We start from the raw sequence: 19,827 nt of genomic DNA, 5'->3' as shown, positions 1-19,827 counted from the left end.
AGGAAACACAAAAAGAACACAAAAAGAAAAAAAGAAAACACAAAACCAAAAATCGTTAAATAATTAAATCAGGAGAAAAGTGTTTTGTCCCAGCCCTTCTACCCAGATGAATCGAATCTCCCCAAACTCCTCATCACAAGGGATTTGATATTGAAACTCAGAACCTGTTTCTTCTTTAAATTGTCTGAAGTTTTTGTCACAAAAGAAAACTCAAGAGTTGAGAAGACTTAAACTAAAGCAGAAATCTATTTTAACAAATTTAATTTTTCAATGAATACCAAACTGTTTAATGCACAATTGGCTGAAAGAATTTGATTGTTATCACAAAAATCAAGACGACAGTCAAAGAGCGACATGAAGTACAGCAGTTTAGTCCCATGTTGAAGACTTTCAGGTTTCTTGCTGCAGCTGAAAACAAAGGCGTGAATTTGTCAGAAGGAAAACCAAAAGACAAAAACAATACCTGATATGTTTGAAGTGCGTTAAAAAAAGTCAGAAGCAGATTTTTATAAACCTTTAATTCTTGTATAACTAGTTAATGTCCCATAAAAGTCGTAATAGTACCATCAGGAGTAACGGGACAGCGAGGAATATTATTAGAAAAGTTGGAGGAAGGATACAAAACTTTTTCCCCCTTTTACATTTCTGTTTTTTTTAGTCACTTGATATTTTTGACAAAACCTTACAGTAAAAACTTGACTAAAGAAGTTTTACATCTTTTTCGAAAAGTCCATATTTCTGATGTCCACGGAGCACGAGGAGAAAACACAAAGGACAACATGTAAACAGGGACTCCAACAGGACATGCTCTGTTATTGCAGGGAAACGTCACCAGGTAACACCATTAAAAACAGGAACATCAGTCTTTTTACCCTCAGCTGTAAAAAAGAAACGTCACATAACTTCACTTTCCTAACATCAACTTTCTAAAACGGCTCTGACAAATAAATCCTTTCACATATTCAGATCACATTTATATATTTCCTCTGTCAGGAAAATCCTTTTTTAAAAGCAAGCCGAAAACAGGAACGCTCCTTTGACATTCTTCAGATCAACAAACACCAAAGGGAAATCCTCGTAACGTTTGTGCGTTAAAGAAGCTAAAAAGTCTTTTATTTCGAGCCCTTTGAGTTCGGGTAAAAACGACATCAACGTCTCGGAGTCGGAGTGGAGGGTAAACAGACGCTCTGCTCGGCGAGGAGACCGGGTTCAGAACTTGAAGAGGTCGATAAAGTGCTGCGGCGAGATGGGCATGAGGCAGCTGTCGGGGTCGTTGGCGGTGCATGGGTGACCGCAGTCCTGGAACGAAGGGAACGCCACACGGTTAAACACGCCAGAGGAGCAACACACAGCGACGTGATGGAGGACTATGATTCAGTGACTTTCATTCTTATTTTTTGTAACAAATTTTTCTCCCTTGCAGCAATAAAATTTAACCAAACATGTCAATCAATTTTCATGTATGAGTTTCCAAAAAGATGTAAAATCCAAAAATAAAAACTGAAATTTCAAAATTGTGATTATGTTTTAGAAAAAATGTAGTCAGAAGTATCGTGTATATTTCCCTCTTTCACTTTATCAACACTTAATCAACTTAGGTAAACTCAGAGGTGTCAAAAGTAGTCACATTCATTACTAAAAAAAAATAATTTGTAGAAGCCAAAGTTTCAACTTGAGCCTTTTACTTCAGCAAAAGTGTAAAAGTACTGGTTTCAAAACTACTTGAAGTATAAAAGTAAAAGTAATATAAGGAGAAAAAAATGCCAAAGACAAAAGCTTAGGATGTGCCACAGGAGCCTACAGGGTGGGCCAGAAAGATTCACCCATCATATATCTCTATTTTGTTTGCTTAGCTTTTGTCCTAGAAACTTTAAATTTTGGATAGTTTCTCTTAAAAGGCATAGCTTTTGATGTACCTGAGTTCATTTGTTTACTCTAAATGATTGTCGAGTATGGCATGGAAGGGGAAGCGCGACCAGATTGTGGCCTTGAAGGAGGCTGGACTGACAACAATGCAAATCATGAAAAAGTTGAATGTTTGTCGTAAGACTGTCTACAATGTCATGAAACGACACAAGGAGACTGGAAATACCAGCAGCAAGACAATCCCTGGAAGAAAACGTTCAGTCTGGACCAAAAGGGTTGTTGAGATGGTGAGAAAGAGAATCCAAAGGAATCCTCGCAGGAGCTTGAGGGCAACAGCAAAGGAAGTGAACATCTCAAGAACTTCACGGAGAAGAATCTTCAAACAGGATCTGGGACTGAAAGCACTAAAAATGCAACACAGACAACTAATTTCAGCCACTTCTAAGAAAAACAGCTTGACAGGTGGAAAATGATGCTGCAAGAGATCCAGAGTGCTGCAGACAAACTCCTGGTGGTCAGAAGCAGCTGGAGTCATGGTGTGGGCTGCTGCTGCATCTGATGGCTCAAAGTCTCCTTTGGTCTTCATTCAGGAGGGTGTGAAAGTGAACAGCCAGGTGGACCTTCAAATGCCTGAAGAAAAAGTCTTGCCTTGGTGAACCGATGCGTTTGGAAACCACTATGTCTTCACACTAGATGGAGCAGCAGCTCACACATCCAGTATCACACAGGCCTGGTACAAGCAGCACTTTCCTGGCTTCTGGGACAAGATCATGTGGCCTCGTCAAGTCCGGACATCAATCCAATGGACTTTGTGATCTGGTCTATCCTGGAGAGGGAGGTCTCAAGAGTATCTCACAGCAGTGTCACCGCTTTGAAGACAGCTCTGATAAAGTCATGGTCAAAACTTGATGCAGGGACATTGCGGCGCTCATGCCAGGCAGAGCCAGGTCGTCTCCAGTCTATGATAGAGGTAAAGGGCGGCCATATTGAGATGTAAATCTTTTTGGTAAGAGAGATTTGAGTATAGAAACCGTGTTCGATGTTTATCTTTCTCTGCAAGCATTTTATATAGTAGTGCAGAAAAAACGATGGGTAAATCTTTCTGACCCACTCTGTAAAGTGCTCTCTAAAGGCCATAATGACTATGAAGTTTCGATTTCGTTAAAATGCTCCAGTTAAAAATTTGGAGCAGTTGGTGTTGATCAACACTCAACACGAAGGCTAGATTGATTTAATCTAATCGAGCTAGCCAAATGTTTGATTACTTCATTTAGACACTACCACAACACCTGCAGTGTTTCCCCTATGATTATATTGGGGAGCGCTCTGCCACCTAGTGGCAGCACCTGCCCCCATTTAAGCCAAATTAATTTTATTTTCCACACAGTGCCAGATCGAAGCTTGAGTAATTTAAGTTTACTGTGGAGGATTTTCTGAATAATTATTATCTTTTTACATTTGAGCCACCATACTTAGTAGATGCTGTTTCCAGTTTTGTACCAGCAGAGGGCAGCACCGGGTCTTCTTCATGCTAAATGACTGTCATGATGCACAGTGTTATGTTTATACCTCTCATTCAACCACAATCCAATTCACTCTATGCAAATGGTGCAATTTTTCTGGGTAGGTTTTTATTTTTTGTGCGTGAGTTTTGTTTTTTTTCTCCAAACCGAAAAGAAACAGAAGTAATGAGGCTATTTTTTAAAATGTAGGGAGTAAAAAGTTTAAATATTTGTCTGAAAATGTAAAGAGAAGTAGTAAAAGTCGGATAAAAAATAACTACTCCAGTATAAATACCCAGAATTTCTACTCCAGTAAAGTAACAAAGTATTTTTACGTTTCTTGACACCTCTGCGCATATTCCCTCTGCATTATTTACATTATTTATCCAGAATAACACAGAAATGTCCTGACTACTGGAGAGGGAGGGCTGAAAAGTTTGTAGCCTGACCAGGAAGTAGTTTTCCCACAGTGATGAAACTTAGCGTACATTAAATTCAACATTTTCTGACTCTAACATCATGATTTATTTTCTAACATGGTTGATGTTTTTTGGGGCTGTTGAGCTTCAAAACTCTCCCTTCGCCTCTTGATTTCACTTTTTCACAGCTGACAAATCTTGAGCATCATCCCCTGATGCAGCGACCGTGTCGGTTTGAGCATCCTTGAGGGTTAACCTCTTTCTCCGCAGATATCTGATAACGTCACAGTGCCAAATTTGTTGAATTCAATGCACGCCAAGTTTCATCAATTTGGCGCAACTCCTTCCTGGTCAGGCTACGAACTTTTCAGCCCACCCTCGTCTGTCATCTGCAGCCACAGGAGCAGAAAATCAGCCTCAAACTCACAAAGGATTTGCTGCAAAACTTGATAAATTGATTGGCCTAAAAAGAATCGGGTTGAACTAGAAATAAAGAACGATGACTCTGACAAAACACTCAAACACAACTGAGGAACAACTTTTACAAGACAAACTTGTGTTAATGACGTGACTTTTAAAGACATGAGTTATCGTTAAAGTCGTTAAAAAGCGATGAGAAGATAAAAAAAATGGGACAAACTGAGGAAAAGACGAAGAAACGAAGGAACAGAAAGTACCTTGAATAACAAAGCCAGGTGGCGATCCTTAAGGAATCAGGGGGGAAGGAGCCAGGTGAGGAGGCAGGAAGGAAGGAAGGAAGGAAGGAAAGGGCACAAGCAAGAAGAGGGTCACACATGTTACAAAAGAGCGGGACAAAGTGCAGGAGGATCATGAGGCTGTGGGGGTCAATCATCACAGGGAGGAGAGTTTTAAGGAAAACTGTCTGTTAAAAACCCAAATTATTAACGTCACGCCGTGAAGAAAAGATCATTTTCTCTGAGATTAGATTAAAACGTTAATGAGAGTTGGACGTCTGACAGCCTGAGAAAGAAACTGAATGTACCACTGATAAAAATGTTTCGTCTCTGTTCACGGAAACACGGCGCGTCCTCGCTCAGACTGCAGCTCTTTCTAAACTCCTGATTTCCTCTAATGTGGTCGCAGCTCGCCTGTCGCTCTTCCTGTGTCGTGTGACGTGGTTAGAGGTGTGTTATTCTTACCTTCCAGAAAAGGATGCTACAGTGTTTGCAGAAGTGCAAAGTGTCGCCGTACTGCTCCTTCATGGGGTAATGTTTCTGCAGTGTGAAGTACATCAGCTTCCAGTCCACCGCGCCGCTCTTTGTGAGGACCAGGTTCCTGCAGAACTGCACGGGGACGAAGGAAATAACGGGGACGGGAGAGTAATTATTACAGGAACAAAATGTTATGAGTTATAATCGAGGGCAATTCCTCATTAGCACAAATCCTGAGAGTGTTTTTCAACGTGTGGGAGAAATATGAGAGATATCTGAGCCAGAGCGCCATCCCTGTGGGAAACTTTGGTCAATGCTGCCCTCTAGTGGACAGCAAGAGAACTACACCTGAGTTTTTTGGAGGCTGTGGCCACTGTGAGGAGTCTCTGGGTGACTAAACAGACTGAAGTAAACACTGATACCATACTGATAACTTGTGATTAGCAATAAGCTAAACCTGCCATTTTTATTACATGCTTTTAAATGAAAAAATGTTTTTATAAATTCTGAAAAAAAAACCAATAGAATAAACTAAACAGTTTTTTTAAGGCCAAAGTAAACTCAATGTAACTCCCTGATTTTCACTGATTCTAAGTTTTCCTCTCTTTAACATGAAGTTGTTTTTGACTTTAACCCGTTCACTGAGCTCTGATTCATCCTCCACTCAGAATGTTTCCAAAATGAGTCAGACGTGTGTCATCAAAAAGCGCCATCACATGCCCAGTACCAACTTTTTCAAGGTGTTTCTTTTAAATAAGGTCTGAAAGTTTGCAAAATAACTACAAACACACAAAAAAGCACAACACTGATGGTTCTGCTGCGAGCACTGAGAACAAAAGGAAAACACAAAAAACACATGGAAACAAATAAGAAAACACAAAAAACAAAACAAAAGGGGGCATAATAAAACAAAAAAAAACAAAAACAAAAAAAGAAAAACATGAAAACAAAAAGAAAATGAAAACAAAAAGAGGGCATAAACAAAATAAAAAAATAAAAATAAAAATAAAAAAGAACAGAAAAACAAAAAAAGGGGAAACACAAAAACACAAAAAAGAAAAAAAAAAGAACAAAAATGGGGGGCATAGAATAAATTAAACAAGAACAAAACAAAAAGGCCAGAAAAACAAAAAGGGGAAACATAAAATAAAAAGAAGAAAATACAAAAAAAATGTACAAAAAACAGAAAGGGGGCATAAACAAAACAATAAAAGACCAAACAAACAAACAAAAAAAAAAGAACACGAAAACAAAGAAATACACAAAAACACAACAAACATGAAAACAATTAACAAACACAAAAACACAAAATTAAAAGGAGGCATGAACAAAACAAAAAAAGAACAAAAAAACAACAAATAAGATACAAAATCAAAAAAAGCAAATAAAAACCAAAACAGGGGGCATAAACAAAACAAAACAAAAACAAAACAAAGCAGAACAGAAAAATAAATGAAACACAAAAACAAAAAAGACAAACATAGAAACAAAAAAGTTTACAAAAACAAAAAAGGGGGCATAAAACAAACTAAACAAAAAAAGAAAACAAAAACAAAAAAAGGAAAATACAAAAACACAAAAAACATGAAAGCAAATAAGAAAACACAAAAACAAAAAAACAAAAGGGGGGCATGAATTTAACAAAAACAAAAAAAACAAAGAAAATACAAAAACAAAAAAAAGAGGGCACAAACACCCCCCCCCCCAAAAAAAAAACATACAAAAAAGCACAAAATAAAATCATTAAAGACACAGAAAGCAATCACAGAACAGCATTTTTTTGTGTTTGCTTTGTTTTGTTTTAACTGTCCCTGTGCATTTAATTAATAAGACACTGATTTTATGTTTATATCAAACGCCACCATCTTGAACTTTTTGATAAATTTCAGTTTCTCACCTGTTTGTCTGAGAAGTGAAACTGGCACAGTTTCTTCCACAGCACCCTGTTCTCACTGAGGCAGTGCAGAGTGGGCGTGGCCTGGCCCAGGTTGATGATGTCACAGGCATCAGATAAATTCCCAAAGATCTTGTTCTGCATGTACAGCGGTAAGTCGTTGAAGGACATGCCGTCGCAGACTTGCTGCAGAGAAAATGAAGAGACAAGGTTTTAAATCAGGGGCTGAACCGTACAGAGACACTGAGCGACTGAGAGACTGAGAGACTGAGGGACGCGTTCAGGCTCCCAGCATGCTCCACCTTGGGGATCTGCAGGTTGTTGAGCTGCTGCTGCCACTTGAGGATGGTCTCCAGCCGGCACAGCCAGATGTTGACGTTCCCCACCAGGACACACCTGCCGACGTGGATGGTCAGATTGTGCAGAGTGGAGCTCAGGTCCTGCAGCAGCTCCTTGACCAGGCGCGGGTTGTAGTGGTCCTCCAGGACTTTAAACAAAGAAAAGCCAACATTATCATCACATAGCAACAGGATTAAACATTTAACCTCTCCCTCTGTTTGAGAAAAATCCAGTCAGCATGTTTTAACTCTGGCTTTAAAGTGAGTTTTGTAAGTTTCACCTCATAAATGTGGCGGATAGATCTGTGCTCTGCAGCACCAGGCAACACCACCCCATAATAACAGAGTAACTGGTCCCACTGGTTTGGTGGTTGGACATTCATCGCAGCAGCACCATCATTACTGAACACAGGCCCACAGAGAGCCTGAGTTTCTGAGTTGTAGTGAAAAGCCAATAAATGATGTTGAAGCCATCGTTTTACCTTTGCGTACAATCTTCTCCAGGATGTTGAAGTAGTTTTTCTGGGCGGCTCCGCTCAGCGAGGTCAGCTGGGACCTGGCTATTAGCTGGAAAAGCTGCAGAACACAGAGCGGGTGAAGCATCCGTACAACACTTTTTAAAGAGGATTCTCAACCCACACGTGTTTTAACGCCGTCACTCACTTTGGCCACATAGTTGAATCTCCTTAAATCCTGGATGGCACTGGAAAAGTCTAGACGGTTGAGTGCTTCACCGAGCGTGCAGTACCCATGACGCTGTCACCACGAAAAAAAAAAAAACACATGAAGGGATTTTGTTCCAGTTCAATCAAGTTCTTCTGGTTGTTTCCATTAATAATACATTTTAAAAAATCTGAGAGAAGACACAGCACTCACCTCTTTTGTGCTTCCTTTCTGCACGTAGATCCATTTATCCCTAAAAACAACTGGACAAGAAAACGAACACATTACCATACAGGGTGTACAGGGGGTTTGTGACCATATATCAGTCATTTAACACTTCTCAGTGTGATTATTTTCTTCAGTGTGGTGTTAATTTCTCTAGTCTGACGCCTATGCCCCTGCAGGATATAAGGCATGAATAGTAAGAATAGTAATAACAAATTTTCTTTGTTCAAATCAAGTTTATACCAGATACAACGAGCTGAGGTAAGGTATTTATTAGTGCAATTTCGTAGCGCTACATTTTGAAACATGACAACAAGCTAACGTTGTAGTGGCCGACTATATGTAGTGCTATCGGCAGATTCAGCTGAAGGTTAAAAGATAAGAGGGTTATGTTAATGTTGGTATAAAACATGTACAGGACAATAGAAATAGGCTGTATATGGAGGCCCTGAGGCGCAAAACATGCAAAGAAGATGAAACAACAAAAAGGGAACACAAAACATAAAAGAAAACACGAAAACAAAAAAGAAGGCAAAAAGAATGAAAAAAACTTAATTGGAAAACACAAAAACAAAAAAGGGGGCAAAATCAAAAAACAAAAAAAAGACAATGCAAAAACACAAAAAAAACCCCAAAAAAACAAAAAACATGACAAAAAAATAAAACACGAAAACAAAAAAGAAAACACAAAACAGAAAGGGGGGGGAAATAAAAAAAGGGAAAATGCAAAAACATAAAAGGAAAAGCACAAAAACAAAAGAGGGGGCAAAATCAAAAAACAAAAACAAAAGAAAAATGCAAAAACTAAAAGAACAAAAAAAGAACAAAAAACAAACAAACATGGAAACAAAAAAAAACTCCTAATCAAAAAGAAACACAAAAAGAAAAAAGAAAACACTAAAACAATAAAGAAAACAAAAAAGGGGCAAAATCAAAAAACAAAAGAAAAATGCAAAAACAAAAGAACACCAAAACACCAAAAAAAAAAGATTACAAAAAAGAAAACACTTAAACAAAAAAGAAAACACAAAAACAAAAAACATGTAGCGCTATTACATTTGCACAAACAGTTTAGCCCTTTTAGCCTTTAGCTAGTGCTCTATCGCTCTCCTGTTCAGCTTTCTTCTGCTCTTCTGTCCTTTTTCTGTCTGACAGTTAGGCTCCAGTGTCCACCATCACTACAAAATTAATCACAGAAATCGTTTTCAGCAGAGAAAAACACGGATCTCTCTTCTCGCTACTAAACTCTGTCATCCGGCGTGGTGATGTCATCGAGACTTAGATGTGCCGAAAAAAGATTCAGTCCTGCTGGATAAGATCAGGAAGCTAAGAAGTGGCATTTGAAATAACTTATGTTGCTGCTGAGAAACCTCACTAAAGACAAAGCAGTAGCTTAACTCTGTTTAATATGATGGATCTCATAATTTTGACTTTTTAATCTCATGATTCTAGATTTTTTATTCTTTTTTTTTAGACTGATGGAAATGGGCTTCCATACATATCGACTACAAACTCCTCATGGGAGTTTTAAACAGTTTTTAATATGTAGTAGCCCTGCACTTTTTTTTTTTTTTTTTTAATTTGATTTTTGGCTCTGAATTGGAGGCATACATATGTATATATAGAGGACACAAAAAAAAGACATTTAATAAAAAAAATAAATAAATACATATAATAAATAAGTAAATAAAAAAACACTAACATATTATAAATAAGTAAATAAATAAATAAATAAGTAAATTAAAATAATAATAAAATATATTAAATAAAGAAATAAAGAAATAAATGGAATAGATAAAAAATAAAACGGAAAAAAGCAAATAATTTACCATTAATAATAGAAAATATTAATTATAATAATAATAATAATACTAATATTAATAAAATGACATGATACCAAAATTAAGTTATGTAAACAAAGAAAAAAATATGGACTTAAAAAATATAATAAAAACAAATAGATGGATAAAAGATAAAAGTTGAAGCCCTGGACTTCTGTGTGGCTAGTTCCCCAAACTGTTTCTGTTCAGTCTGTTTGTGAACAAAGAGGCGTTAATTTCCACCCTTTTCTAAAGCTGAAACAGAGACTGTGTGTCTGTAACTCACACTGAGATTTGGTGTTGTTGTTGTAGAAGTCCTTCTTCCTCTTTGTAGTGGCGAGCTCACACACGTCCCCGACAAACAGATTCTCTTTGTTGTCGCTGCAGAGCCTGTGGAGACAGAGGAAGTGTGGGAGCAATATATTAATGACATGACAGAAACACTTCACACTTCAGCACACTTTACTAAAATCTGGAAGACAACTTTCCAGATGTGACTCAGACCCTGTTTCCTAAAAAACATCCAAACACCATCTGATCTGTGAGTTATCTCTGCCTGATGAGGGGGCTCTGATAACAGAGATCTCAACATTTTGGCCTCATCCTGACTTATTTTGACATGTCAGACTTAAACTGGCTCATTGTGTTCATTTATCATCATATATGTGTTTTGTGCAGTTCAGAGCGCATTTCTTTCTGTTTCTACACGTTTGATGTCTTCAGACCTTCAGCTGACAGATCAAAGACCTGGACCGGTTTCTGACTCTCCATGCATTCATAATCTTTTGGCTGAGGTTCAGCACCCAGCTGTGAAAGCTGCAAACTCCAGGGCCAAATATTTGGGTCAGGTGATTAAAGAAGATATGATACCTTAAAAATATGCAGCAAGCACTGGTCTGTTACCAGAGCTACATGAGCAACTGAAAGTCCAACATTTGACTGCCACGTAATTTAAATAACACGCCCCTAAATATCCAAGCTTCAGCTGCCAAATCCATGAATTTTACGACACAGAGACGCATTATGGAAAAAAAGGAAACTTCTCTGTGCTGGTGATCAACAACACCATAGCAACCGAGGTAGAAAGAAATGATGTTGTGTTTTTTTTTTTGGTAGCTGGAAAAGAGGCGTTAAAGCAAGTCAGAAACCAACTTTCCATGCACCTGTGGCTAACCTCAAGTTTTACAGCCCTGGGAAGATAACTACATCTACAAAAAGACTAATCTGGATGAAAATACTGATTTTAATTCTGTGTGGATGGATGAATTTTGTAATTATTTAGGTAATTATGTTTAATAACACACTGTAAGCCCTTGGATGGATTCATCTAACTGCCAGAGTACTGGCCTAATGTACACGCTTGATATGTGGCAAGACATTGTTTTGTTTTGTTGTTTTTTTAAAATTAAATTTACTATACATCAAAATTGTTTGAAATTTTGAAAAAAAAAATTGAATTAAAATTTGGAAATTCTTGCAATTTTTCTGAATTTTATAAAATTGTAAATTATCTAATTTCAAAATTCTTTAAACTTTCTAACAGAAATTTTAAAATTCAAAATTTTACAAAAATTATGAAATTTCATTGTTTTGAATTTAAGAAAATTAAAAAAAAAATCTGAAATGTTAAAAAAATATATATTTGTAATATTACTAAATTTGCAAATTAATTAATTTAAAAATGTAATTTTTGTAAAATTTTGAAATTTAAAATTTTTGATTCTTGCAAATCTTTAAACTTCCAATTCTTTTGTAATTTTTAAATGTCAAAATTTTACAAAACTTCAAAAATTTTGTTCGAATTCAAAGAAATTCAATTTTTTTTTTTTTAATTATTAAATTTTTAAAATTACAAAATTTGTAAATTATTTAATTAAAAGTAACATTTTTGTAAATTATTGAAATTTCTTTTTTTTATTCTTATATTTACAATTCTTTTTTTAATTTTTTAAATTTCAAAATTTTACAAAACTCTAGAAATTTCACTTTATTTAAGGAAATTCAAAATTATTTGAAATGTTTTAAAAAATGTTTAATCTTACAAAATTTGCAAATTATTTACTTTAAAAAATAACATTTTTGTAATTTTTTTAAAAAAATCTTTATTGTAATTCTTGCAATTTTTTTTAAATTTCCAGTTCTTTTTTAATTTTTTTTTCCTAAATGCATAAAAGATAAAAGGAAGAAAAAAATAGACATTACACATACAGTTTCATAAATTCCCCAAAAATGTCTCGTTCATTGGGTTTTGACTATGTATAGATTTGTATAAAGTCTTTATTGTGATCTCAGGCAATGCAACTCATGGTTAGCTGTGTTTGGCAAGTTATTTTAAAACAGTCAGTAGTTGGAAAGACTTCAGACCTTTGCCTTTAATAAAGTTTCTTCCTTTCTACTTTCTCGTAGTTATGAATATTTATCTCATAAATGTGCGTTTTATCATAGTTATGACTTTATTATCTCATAATTTCAACCTTTTATTATACTTTTTAAAAAAAACTGGCATAAATGGGCTTCCATAACAAATTGACAACAGGCATCACTAAAGACATTTTCCCAACAGCTTCCCTCTGCAAACACGATGAATTAAACTCAGCCAGGGAAAAGATAAATAAGACAATAAGTTAAGAATTTGTTCTCAAAGAAAAAGGGAATCTGATTGGTTCAAGTGCTTCCTGGAGCTGGGGGAAACATTTCTCATCCCTGAAGGGATCAGTTGTGGTCTGAGGGATTTCTGAAACTAATTTCCTCCGTCCTGAAGCGTAAGTGAAGGCAGAGTCAGTGGAGTGAATGTGCTCTCCAGTAATCCCTGCTCTCTATCCATTTATCCAGTCGTACTAGCATACACACACATGCAAGCTCGGTAATCTGCCACCGTGAATTACAAGGAAGGGACGCCATAGCTGGGCTCTGTCAGACTGGTTGCATGTGAAGCCAATAAAAGACACAAGAGCAGGAGGATTTGTGGATATTTAAACTATATCCTGAAATACGTGAGCTTTAAAAGAGATTGTGTAGGATGACGTGAACAAGAGAGGAGACAGTATGTGCCTGAAATGTTGGAAGATCAATTCCTCGCACACTTCTGTTGGAGCTGACTTCACAATCCAGTGTTTTCTGCTGATTAAAGTCTGTAACACGGTGTACCAAGCCCCTCGCCGTCACAATGCGCCCCTTTCTTTCTGCCCAGTGTACCTCCATGGCATGATGTCACCAGACGCTCTGAGCGAGCCTGTGTTTGGAGAGCGGCCAACCTGAACAGATGATGTCATACGTTATTGTCTGATGCCGTGTCTTTTGCCTTTTTGTGAAAGGACTGCTGACATGCTGCTCTGAGCAATGCCTGGATGCTCGATGGAGAGGGGGGCTCTGTGACGCACTGACCGTCAGCGCTGGTGAGGTATTGGCTGTTAAAGCGGGGCTTACTAATGAGCGCTCGTCTTTACCCAGCCTCCCATCCAGAGACCAAACTCAATGACAAACATCCCCCTTATAACAATCTTTTTATTATTTTCTTTTCTAAGTCTTTGAAAGTCAGAAGAGTTAATGACAATAGGGAAAGCCAGTTTGAGCTGTTTGTTTTCTAACCATAAAGAGGGGTATACGCTCATTTTCAGTTTTCACATTGGGCCTCCAGTAGTTTTGCAGCAGGAAAAGATGATTTACAGCTCTAGAAAATCTCTACCTCTTTCTACCTGTGTCTTTAAAACCTCTCATTTTAGTCTGAAAAGCTTTATTGCAGTAACTGTCTCTTTAAGATTTAACTTCCTAGAGGCCTCCCCCACTGTTACTATGGGTGGGAGAAAAAAACCCAAAGTATTCGAGAATCTTTTTTTTGTTTAACAGTTTAAAATTACATCTTTTTTGGTTCAATTTTTCAAATTTAAATCTTTCATTTTAGTCTTTTTTTAAGCTGGGTTGGAAAAAGTTGAGATGTCAGATCCCCTGACTCACATGTAATGTAAATTTTTGCTGGAAAATATAGCTCCTGATATAATCCGTAGACATTATCATCATCATCAAAATTCAACTTTTTACTTGGTCAAGCAAACTAAAAATCACAAAAATTGGAAACATTGCCAAAAATCGCAATTCTAATAAAAAAGGGCACCCCAAAAATCTTTAAAAATATAATTAAGAAAAAAGCATGTCATCCCAGCCTTAACCATTACTACTAGTAACTACCATTTAGATGAAGGAGATGGTCATGGATTTCCGCAGGAGGAGGACATCCCAGACAGGACATAGCAGCCTGTAGCATGGCAATGCTAACTGGTGCTAGGCCGGATGTTTCCCACAAGGTGAGGAGAAGGAGGTGAAGACAACGTGCTGGTTCTCAGGTGTGAGCTAAGAAGTGATGACATGGACCTGTCCTTCCATCCATCGTTATTGGGAACGTAAGATCTATCTCCAATAAGATGGAGGAGCTAGCTGTGCTAACCCAGCAACAGAGGGAATACCAGAGGGCAGAGTAGCATCATGCTATTCAAAGACATGGCTAACAGAGCTAACACCAGACACAAACGCCACATGTGAAGAGCTTCACCTGCTGTGAGCAGACAGGATCCAGGAGACAGAGACTGAACAGACTGCTGAAGAAGCTCAGTCCTGGACCCTGTAGAGGTGGAGGCTGGCTGACTGGACAATGATGGACAAGCTGTCAGCATCTATTTTCTTATGGAGCTTTTTACACTTTCTAAACACTTTCTTACTTTGGTTTTCTTGATTGCTGCTGTGACTTCAATTTTGTTGTACTTGTTACAATGACAATTTAGATCTATTCTATTCTATTCTATTCTATTCTATTACTAACCAATTTTTTTTTTTGGGGGGGGGGGGGGCTTTTTATGCTTTCAGTCAGACAGAAGAGGACAGTGAACAAAGCAGGAAAGCTTGCATTTAAAAACAGTAGGTTCCAAAAAAAAAAAAAATATCATGCAAAATATTTGTGCAAAAATTATGCGTCTGGTGTACAATGGGCTTTACTCTGAAGTTTGCTGCCATTCAATATGAATAATCTCATAATTTCAACTTTTTAATCTCATAATATGATTCTTTTATTTTTATTTTTTATAACTGGCAGAAATGGGCTTCCATACACATCAATTTAAAACTCCTCAGAGATTTAAACAGTTTTTAATATGTGGCGGAAAAAGAAAGAGAATGGGGGTAACAAGGCCCGAAACGAAAAATCTGCCTTTTTAAGAAGATGAACCAATGAGTGACATCATAAGTTGAGTGAATCTCATGTTGATTTCACTAAATTCTCGTTTCAAACAGTTTCAAACTCGTCACACAGACTGGACTGGCTTCAACATTTTTAACTTAGTATTCATTATAAGGATATAAAACGACACAGTACCCCTTTTTAAAATAATAGTTTATGGTGGTGTTAGTTATAGCAAAAATGTCACCTTACTAACCTGTTTCTATGTCGCTGTTTGTGAAAAAGGAGCAAAACTGGAGATTTAAAAGTAACTGAAATAAGAGAAATGTTAGAAAAGAAGTCCAGTAGCAAACAGTGCTACTTTACTCAACATAGATATAGAAGAAAGGGAAACTCCTCAGTACCAGCCTTAACACGAGTCGTTTCCTGAAGATAACAGAGCTCTAATGTTAGGAGGTAACCCAGACTGCACAAAGACACGTGTAACACCGAGCAGACAGACAGAAATAGCTCAACCTCTTTGAAGTTTGGCTGCTTTCACCAAACAGTTATTAAAGTCTTTCAAACAACAAGACAGCTCACGGAGGGAGGGCTGTAAAAAATGATGACAGACTGTTTGGACTTAGAGCTACTATCCCGTGCTCTGAGAAGAAGAACTGGTGCGTCGACATTTAACACGTAACTTAAAGTTAAACACGGGAGACAGATTTACACCATGCACTGGAGAAACTCCAGGACATATTTACTTAACAAAAACTCCAGTATGAACTTTATGTTTTCATCCTATTTTATGGAGCTTTTTAAAACAAAATGACATGAATGGCTTTATTTTCATTTGATGGTTGGACTCATGTTTAACCACCATGTTCATGATAAGATTTTGTTGATACCAACGCCCTTATCGATTCTGCTTATTGATCTGATTCCCCTATCAATTCATAGTTTTACGGGTTTTCTGTGTCACCACCATTAAATTGAGTGTATAAGTGAATGAATATCTAATTGCTAACTGGATCTGGATAATTCTTGAAGAAAATATACAAAAATAAGTCAAAATTGCATGTCATTTTACGTTGATGTACTGCTTTGTTGCTCATGTTATTAACTCACACAGGCCATCTAGTGTCTGGAAGTGGTTATAGCAATATTCTAAGTTGTTCGGAACCTTGCCGTAGTTATGAAGCCAGCCAGACCGTAAATATGTCATGAAACTTTCAGCTTCATGTGGGCGGGATCCCAATATTATTTTGGAAAAGACTGTTAATTTTTATTTATTTCATTTAATTGTGGCTAATGTCCTTGCTATTACAGTTTATAATGTAAAAATGTATTTTAAAGGTATAAAACAGCAACCAAATCTACTTTAAAAATTATTCTCAGTCATTTTCATTACATAAATTAATGAGATACAAACTTTTGTAGCTTAAGGCTCAGCAAAAATTTGTCAGGCCCTCCCAAAACTGGAATCCTGGCTCTGTCTCTGCTGCAAGTAACTTTTCTTTCATTAACCTGTGAGTATTTTGACATGTGGAGTTTTCAATGTCTTTAAGAAAGACTACCTGTAATATGTTTCTGTGTTAAAAGTTGAAATTCTGTTCTGGAGCTAAAGTTATAACAGTGTATGCTAACTGCTAGCATATCAATGCAATTTTCCATATACATTAGCATCAAGCTAACGCTATTTTGTTTATGGCATTTTTTGTAAATAAGGACATTTATACCATGTTGAATGTATTTCATGGGAAACGTTATCATCTGCTAAGCTAAGACAGCTGCGGCAGACTAGTTGACGTAAGGTCCACCAGCTCAGGCAAACTGTAAAGAATTAGTATTAAGTGAAAGGCTAACAATGTCGATGGACTGAACCATTTCTTATTGATTCTCAACAGGGACCAGTTTTTGATTACCATCCCTTGGCATCATCACTGCAGTCAGGCACCAGGAGGAGCTTTACTTTTCGCTTTACTTTGAAGGAGCTGTTGTGCTGTCCATGTGTTTTGACCACAGTCTGTAAATAAATGGACGTCCGCTTGCTCAGGTCCAAGTGGGGTCTCCACAAAAACTGCTCCCCCTGGTGGCTGGCTGCAGTATAGGTTAAAAAATCCATCTCCCCAGTCATTCCAGATGGGCTGTAGTCAAACTTTAAAAAATGAATACATCTGGTAGAAATGTTTCTCACGTCTGATTGTTGTGGTGATTTGAAGATATCATTTGGCTGTTTTGTATCCAAGTCCTCTTTTTCTGAAAAGTTTCATTTTCATTAGTTATAAGAGGTTAAAAACAAGGTTTTACGTAATGTTTAACGATGACAGATGCCATTCTCGTGTATTCAAAAAAATTTTTGTCACCCAGCTCCACTCAGATTCTCCCAGAATCCCTCATCGTCCCGTGGGTGCAAACTGCTACAATGGTTGCGCCTGAGACGGGGGTATTTTGGCTTCAAAACCATACAATGATAAATGGTGGAGCCACACTGTCCACTCTATATACAGTCTATGGTTTTGACACAGTTATAGTCACTGCCATAGTAACTGTGCTCATAACTTAGTGGAAAGAAAATAATCCCAGTCCTTCTCCATTTCATCTGGCAGGCTGATGTTGGAGGCAGTTTGAGGGTTTTCTAGTTAAGTCTCCTCAAAACCTAAGTTGAAATATGCAAAAAGAAGATGTATTTAGTAAAATAAATATTACACTGCAACTTCTATGCTGCGTTGTCCTGATTACAACCACATGCTCAAAAACAAGAGTGTGTTTATTGCCCTGAGGTAATGATTTGCAGATCACTTCAGTTCCTCTACAAACAAAACCCTCAACACTTCAGGTTCTGGTTTTCATCAGGATGAACAAGTCAGACCTGTTGCTGAATACTCTGAATATTCTGACTCGTATGTTGTTATGCTCATAAAATCCACCTTATAGTTTCAGGTGTTTGATGAACTGACCGGTTAGTCTCATCTTGAATTATCCTCTTGAAGAGTCCAACACCAACCCTGCTCTCAGCCCTGTCTGTTGCCATGACGGCCCCTTTGGCAATAACAGGCTGCGATTGTGGGATGCAAATTACCCCATCAAAGACTCCCCGCTGCGGCTGCAATGACAGTTTACTGAACGATATTTCTTTTTGACGCCAAAAAACTACAGCTTTATCCGTATGATTACACACGGCTGTTGAGGATGGATGTAATCTACTGACTGTAAGACATTTGTTTCCTGTCATGTCCACAGCATCTTTGCCAAAGGAGACTGTAAGGAGTATTATATCAGTCAAATTAGCAAGAAAGGTAGGGAGGGTGAGATCCCTGCCGCCACAATTTATTTACTACTTTATCGTCCAAGTACAATACAGCACAAACACCTGTTGCTATGACTCCTTATTCATTGAATCTACAAAAGCACAGTCAAATAAAATCTATTTTGAACTATAATAGACAATACTCATGAATCCTATGAAAGATCCAGCTGGTATAACAATGCTGTTAAATGTAGATGTAGATAATGAGGTGATTAATGTGATTTTCTTACTCTGTCAACTCGATCTCTCTGTTGTTGTCGTCCAGCTCGTGTCCAAAGAAGACGATCCTCTTCCAGCCGTGCTCTGTTTTTGTCCAGCTCCATCCTGGTGACCTCCAGTCTTTGCCCAAGAAAGGCATTTTACCTGGAAAAGAGACGTGTAGAGTGTCACATAATGCAATAATCTGAAGTCTTATCAAGTATTTTAGTCTTATTTTAAGGAAAAATTGTCTTATATTGCTCGATATGAGCCACATTTACCTGGTAAGCCCAGAAAGTTGTCTTTTTTTTAAGTTATTTAAAGACAAAAATGAGGTCTGAATTGCTTGTAACAAGTAAAAAAAAAAAACTCTACTAATAGATAAAAATTTCTTGAATTTTCTTTATATTTTTTAACTTGTTACAAGCAATTCAGACCTCATTTTTGAATTTAAATAACTCAAAATTAGACATTTTTCTGGACTGGTCAGGTTAATGTGGCTGATATTGAGTCTAAAAAGACATTTTTATAGAACATAATACAAAAACACTTAAAAAGACACATGACAGTCCATGTGGAGCAAGATTTACCTCTGGGTTAAGGGAAAAAGGGGATAAATTACATAAAATTACATGATAACTAATATTTTTTCTGGCATCTTGAGATCATGTTTTGGGTTCTAACAAGATAAAGAAGCGGTTTTTAGAATTGCACCTGATAAAACCACCTGAGGATCTCTCAAAAAGAAATATTCAAACCTTTTTTATTTGTCTTTTGCTACATTTTCATAACATGTTACTGTCTGAAAACAACCAAGTAAACACGAAGGCCATTATACGCATTACCGTTATCTACACTAGCCGCATCACTGGGCTGCTCACTGAAAAAATACAAAGGTAAAATAGACATAATTGATTTAATAACAGACCTGACATGACTGTGATACATTTTTAAGGCGCATTTTGAAAAATAACTGCGTTATTAGACTCGTTTCGACATCCAACAGCCAGCCGTCAAAACCGCAAAATAGAAAAGCTGTCAGCTAATGGCGCGAATAAAATCACGACATAAACACAGAGAGAAATCTCAACGAGACTGCGTCAAAGTTGTACATTTCTTAAACCTACCTAAAGTGACTCCTTTGTTGTACCGTCCGTCCTTGCCTCCGTTTCTTCTCTGCTCGCCGTGGTGGAAATATTGACGGAAGTAAACACAGTGCAGATACTAGAATCAGTCCCAGTCCTCATGCTGCTCTCTGATTGGATAGAATA

At 37.1% G+C, this 19,827-nt stretch overlaps 1 protein-coding gene across 2 annotated transcripts; it reads right to left on the bottom strand.

Moving 5' to 3' along the window:
* Positions 1-452: 452 nt before the first annotated feature.
* Positions 453-19,824, bottom strand: fbxo25 (F-box protein 25). 2 transcript variants are annotated; one of them, XM_074685574.1, is made up of 11 exons: positions 19,684-19,704; positions 18,589-18,721; positions 10,186-10,289; positions 8,068-8,117; positions 7,855-7,947; positions 7,674-7,767; positions 7,156-7,340; positions 6,857-7,039; positions 4,948-5,091; positions 4,465-4,491; positions 453-1,299 (listed from the first exon to the last, which is right to left on the bottom strand). In XM_074685574.1, the coding sequence occupies exons 2-11, from the start codon at positions 18,714-18,716 to the stop codon at positions 1,210-1,212; spliced, it is 1,098 nt and encodes a 365-aa protein (XP_074541675.1). In that variant the 5' UTR covers positions 18,717-18,721; positions 19,684-19,704; the 3' UTR covers positions 453-1,209. The 2 variants fall into 2 exon arrangements, with proteins under 2 accessions (XP_074541675.1, XP_074541673.1); XM_074685572.1 differs by lacking the exon at positions 4,465-4,491 and having other exon boundaries at positions 464-1,299; positions 19,684-19,824.
* Between the last annotated feature and the right edge of the window lie 3 nt (positions 19,825-19,827).

The sequence above is a fragment of the Halichoeres trimaculatus genome, unplaced genomic scaffold, assembly GCF_033239565.1.
Source record: "Halichoeres trimaculatus isolate MK-OKI-2021-1 unplaced genomic scaffold, fHalTri1.1 fHalTri1_scaffold_13, whole genome shotgun sequence".
NCBI lineage: Eukaryota > Metazoa > Chordata > Actinopteri > Labriformes > Labridae > Halichoeres > Halichoeres trimaculatus.
Note: the sequence above shows the minus strand (reverse complement) of the source record. Positions and strands in the feature narration are given on the sequence as shown.